This window comes from Nicotiana sylvestris, chromosome 2 (genome assembly GCF_000393655.2).
Source record: "Nicotiana sylvestris chromosome 2, ASM39365v2, whole genome shotgun sequence".
In the NCBI taxonomy this organism is placed as follows: domain Eukaryota; kingdom Viridiplantae; phylum Streptophyta; class Magnoliopsida; order Solanales; family Solanaceae; genus Nicotiana; species Nicotiana sylvestris.
The window spans coordinates 26,469,410-26,475,069 of NC_091058.1; the positions used below are offsets into that span (position 1 = coordinate 26,469,410).

Sequence of the window (5,660 nt, forward strand, 5' to 3'; positions counted from 1 at the left end):
TTTGTCTCTCATCATGTTGTAACATGGAATAGGCCTTACTAACTGATGGGAGTGGTGATATCATGAGAATGTTGCTTTTGACAGTATTATATGACTCATTTAGTCCAACCAGGAACCAGAATAATTTCATTTCATCAAGGAACTTGGGTAAATCACCACATGAACATGTAGGACTTACATAAGCAGTCTGAAGCTCATCCCAAAGACTACGAAACTTTGTGAAATAAGAGGCTATGTCTAAGGTTCCCTGGGAAATGATTCCAATTTCCCTTTGTATCTGAATGAACTTGGAACCGTTAGACTGATCAAATCTTTCGTTTAAGTCAAACCAAATCTCTTTCGCAGTGTCATAACCTAGGACACTGGTTGCAATGTCTCTAGAAAGAGTATTGGTGATCCAAGCGATCACCATATCGTTACACCTTTCCCAGCAGGAGTAATAAGGTGAGTTATCAGGAGGTTTAGACTGACGACCATCAATTAGAGCCAATTTATTTTTGGCAGAGAGGGAAACTAACATGCTTTTACGCCAGGCAACAAATCCAGTACCATCGAAAGACGGAGATACTAAGTGAGTGTCAGGACTGTCTGAGGGATGAATATAGAGAGGATGCAAGGGATCTAAAGTGAATATAGTAAAGCCATCAGATTGATTAGATGAATTCATACGCTCATCATCCATTTTGTACCCAAAATACTCAAATACAGTAGAAATCTACTAGGAATTGAGGCATGCAATTTGAGATTAGAGAAGAAAATACCGTCCTTTTTCACTACCCGAAAATAACAAGGCCTTCAAATGAATTCTAAAGCAGAAGACGGAACACCGATCGAAATCAGAGGAAGATCACAAGCAATCCGTCATTATACCTTTGAAAAGCCATGGCTAAGGTTGAATTTCGTTTCAATCGGGAAAAAACCCCAAATCATACCTAGGGTTTCAAAAAACCTAGAATTGTGAAGATTGAACTGTAGAAGTACAAGTGAATGAAAACAATCGAGTACAGGAACTCGTGTCCCGCTCTGATACCATGTTAACATAAGAATTTGCGGAAGCTAAAAGGAAATTTCCATGGTGGAAACGCCCAAAACTTCAGAGAACAAGAGAAAGAAGATCATAAGAAAATATCTGGTGTCTTATTAGAAATCCCAAACTTGTCCTTTCTAGAATAGTCCACCGTATATATACTTACATAAAAATGGCTATGTAAAGCAAAATGTAAATGAGGCTATCTATCTCACTAAGTAACACAAAGCTAAAATGTACAAGCTGAAATACTATCTATTGGGCTTAGTTGGGCCTGTTTGTACGTCTGGGCCTTTGTGTATGTCAACAGAATGTCTTTTTTTTAAAATTTTTTTTTTTATTTAAGTTCATTGTTTGCATTTTGCAACAACAAATATTTTATTGTCACATGTTTGCCTAGCATCTCAAATTCCATATATAAGATGATGAAATACGTGCTTGCTTTTAAGAGCCAAAGTTGACTATATAAGCCTAGTTAAAAAGTTACCACTAGCCACTTATTAGTATAATATCTTATATATTATAATAAAATTCCTTCACTAGCTTAATGTTCAACCTGATAGCTATAAATTAAATTAATTCTCTAATCTCCTAATTATAAGTATATAAATATTTCGAATTATTACACCAACTTCTCCTCAAGACTTTTGTATCGCACCGTTCTTTTTCTCTTTTTTAGCCAACATAATAATAGTGCTACACTTCTTTTGACCGTTTCAAGATAGTGTTCACTTCTTGAAATGCAAGTTACAATTATTTTTAATACAACTTAAAGTTATGTAGGATTTATTTTTGCTATTTCCAATGGAGTACACTATTTTTCCTTTATTCTATCCTCTCGATCGAGCGGCAAAAGTTAACAGACAAGTTCATGTTTCTCAAATTAATTATACTGCTATTATATTAAGAGCATCTTTAGCTTTTCTGATATTTTAATTGTGTGACCTACCAAGTGAAAGAAGACGGAATATTAGCATTAGGATGCCAACTATTAAGGATTTATTATCGTACGATTCTACCAAATCATTGACTTCTTTGTTGTATAGTAACTTGCTCTAGAAACTCTCAACTACCCCTTTTTCCTCAGTTCTATTAGTAAAACCTCATAGAAACTTTACCATTTCTCTATTCACCTCTTGTTAAACCTTATACAATATATATCTCCTACCTACGTTTGATAACGTTATAAATACAACTGTCCCATGCGTGTACTATTCCACCCATCACACACTCACCCTTGTAAGGATTAGTCCTCAAAAGCAAATCTAGAACGAGTTCGGTGAGTTCAACTAAAACAAGAAAGAAGCGAAAAAAATATATTAGAAGTGAGATGGGTGCCAAAAGGGATTTCAACGTGAAGGTGATCAAAACTGAGGTGGTGGCAGCATCGTTGCCAATGCAAGAGCATTGGCTACCACAGTCAAATCTTGATTTGCTCTTGCCTCCAATGGACGTTGGAGTTTTCTTTTGTTACCAGAACCCCATTATTTCTGGGATGCCACAGTATTCATCTGGGTCAATGGTCAAAGTTCTTAAGGTTTCTTTGGCTGAAACCTTGGTTTCCTACTATGCATTTGCAGGGGAGTTAGTTCAGAACCTTGCTGGAGAGCCTGAAATTCTCTGCAACAATGCCGGAGTCAATTTCACAGAAGCTTGGGCTGATATAGAGCTCAAAGAAATTAACTTGTATAATCCAGATGAAAGCATAGAGGGTAAGCTTGTACCAAAGAAGAAGCACGGTGTACTAGCCATTCAGGTACTGTTTCTTTGTTGTGAAATTTCTCCTATTTTACAAGTAGCATGTGTCCTATCACCTGTGCATAATTGCATGTACAAAATATAATTTTTAACTCATATTGTGTAATTCTTCAGGTTTTAATTCTATATTTTATAGACGAATTTCTGTAATTATGTTTTCATTGACTTACAAATGTACTGTTTTTTTTTTTACACTTTCTCTTAATCAGTAGTCCTATAAAGGACACTTTTGCCGTCCCAAAATATCTGGATACCGGAACTTGAAAGCCCTTCCTCGGTTTCTCAGCTCAATTCACGAATATATAAAAATGTATAAACACATACATGTAGAGTTCTTTTGCAGGTTGTGCAATAAATTTCCAATTGCCGCACAGGCTGTAGGATTAATATATATAGTCGTCTTAGCCATTTTCATGCAAAAGCTGACATGCATGACAGAAACGTCGTACTCGGTACATGCAAATCTGAATTATTTACTGTTTGTTTGTAGATCAAGTGGCGCCTTTCTGTAGGTTTTTTCATTCTTAGTAGTTCATTTATTACATTAAGAAACAGAAAGTAAATGAGGAATAGTTAAATAAGTCCATATAACTTTGTTCTGATTATTATATAGTATTCGAAACCAAAGACATTATATTGGTAGTACACCCTAAAACCAGAAAGTGTACATTCAATTTAAAATACTGAGCAAACTTTGTCTTCAATGGAAAAGTCTTCCCCGATTAAATCGAACTTTAGGTATACTTTTTTACCTACTATTCTTTGTGTTTTTTTTTTAATAGCAAAAAACATAAAGGTGATAAAAATTAACATGAGAGGTACCTAATTTTTTATGACCTCCATTTCAAATCTATCGAGGGATATGTGGAGTAATATTGTTGTTTCATTTCTAGATAAAATAGAGAAGATAGTATAGAACAAAGTAAAAGTGGATCGCATGTAATTTTTTGCATGGATGATATGTCTAAATTCTATTTATCACAATATGTAGGTAGAAAGAAATTTGAACACTCAATTTAGAACGTGCATATAGTAATCAATCTAAACTTAAAACATCTAGATATAAAAAATCGATTAATTATCTCCTATACTATAAACCATTGTAGCATATATTGTACCATATTTTTCAGGTTACTAATGCCACTTTTTATGAACCATGCTTAGCTTATAATTATCTTTTAGATGACTTAATGAAGTAAAAATTCTTTGATAATTTTCATCTCTACCGACTTGACACAAATTTATAATTTATGCAGGCTACACAACTCAAATGTGGAGGAATAGTGGTGGCTTGTACATTTGATCATAGAGTTGCTGATGCTTATTCAACCAACATGTTTCTCGTATCATGGGCTGAAATAGCTCAGTCCAAACCACTCTCTCAGCTCCCATCTTTCCGACGTTCCTTTCTTTCTCCACGACGTCCCTCCCACTACGATCCCTTGGTAATAGACAGCATGTACATACCTATCTCTTCCCTGAAACAAGAAACACGTGCTGTCACAAATATTGATGATGATGAACAAGTTATAAGTCGAATTTACTATGTCAAGGCTGAAGAAATCAGCCGCCTCCAATCATTGGCAAATAATTGTAATAACGACATGATTAGCACAAAATTCCACAGGTTTACTAAGCTTGAAACATTCAGTGCTTTCCTATGGAAAACTATAGCCAATGGGATGGGGGGAAATAGTACTCCTAATTACGAGAACTTCAGGTTTGGGATTGTGGTTAATGGCAGGAGTAGATTGAGCGACGGAGTTGAAGAACAAGCCAAGGTACTAAAAGGGTATTTTGGGAATGTTCTTTCCATCCCATTTGGGGAGAAGAAAGTGGAGAAACTAAAGGAGAAACCTTTAAGTTGGGTAGCAAATGCAGTTCATGAGTTTCTTGAACCTGCAAAAACTAAAGAACATTTTCTTGGTTTAATAAATTGGGTGGAGGATCATCGTCCAGAACCAGCTTTAGCAAGAATCTACGCCACAAATGAAGATGCGGTGGCGGTGGTGGTGTCGTCGGGGCAGCAGTTTCCGGTGGGGAAGATTGAATTTGGGTGGGGAGAGCCAGTGTTTGGGTCGTATCATTTTCCATGGGAAGGGAAAGCAGGATATGTGATGCCAATGCCGAGTCCTAAAGGAAATGGAGATTGGGTTGTTTACATGCACATGCTGAAATGGCAGCTGGAATTGGTTGAGGCCTCTGCGTCTAATGTGTTCAAGCCCCTGACAGCAGATTATCTCAACTTGAATTAATGTGGTCATTTAATATTGAGCTCGTTATGTAATGTGCGTGTGAAAAGAAGAAACAAGCTAGTATCTTATATGTTAATGTGATTTGCAAATATGTATCTTTTAAATTGATCCAATACAAAGAAAATTTGGTCATGATAGGACAGAATATAAGCAAAAATAAATGAGTACACTCTTAAGAAAAAAGTTAAGGGTGTCTGTGACTCGTGATATAAAGAATAGTACTCCCTTTTATTCATTTTATGCCCTAAGTTTAAAAAAGAATGAAACATTTTAACACTCATCGAAACTAGAACCCTCAAAACTTATAATTGTAAACATTTGATCATGATATTTTGATTAAAATAATAATATGTCATTAAGGATAGAATAAAAAAATTAAATTGAAAAGATCTCTAAATATGAGAGTATACCTAAATAACCACCCACCCAACCGCTTAAACTAAAAAAAGAAAGCGGACAAATGTATAATATAAGTATTATTGATGTATAATATATGAATAACTATGTATAATCAATGCATACTCTATATATACCGGCTAAAAAAGTAAATAATGAATTTATACGACTATTTGTGTACAAATACCAAAAATTTAGGCGCCTATATTGTAAGGGCAAGTGCA

The 5,660-nt window shown here is 35.1% G+C and overlaps 1 protein-coding gene across 1 annotated transcript; it reads left to right on the plus strand.

Moving 5' to 3' along the window:
* The first annotated feature begins 2,245 nt into the window (after positions 1-2,245).
* On the plus strand, positions 2,246-5,172 carry LOC104234685 (coniferyl alcohol acyltransferase-like). The gene is made up of 2 exons (XM_009788289.2): positions 2,246-2,783; positions 4,042-5,172. The coding sequence occupies exons 1-2, from the start codon at positions 2,358-2,360 to the stop codon at positions 5,038-5,040; spliced, it is 1,425 nt and encodes a 474-aa protein (XP_009786591.2). The 5' UTR covers positions 2,246-2,357; the 3' UTR covers positions 5,041-5,172.
* Positions 5,173-5,660: the final 488 nt, after the last annotated feature.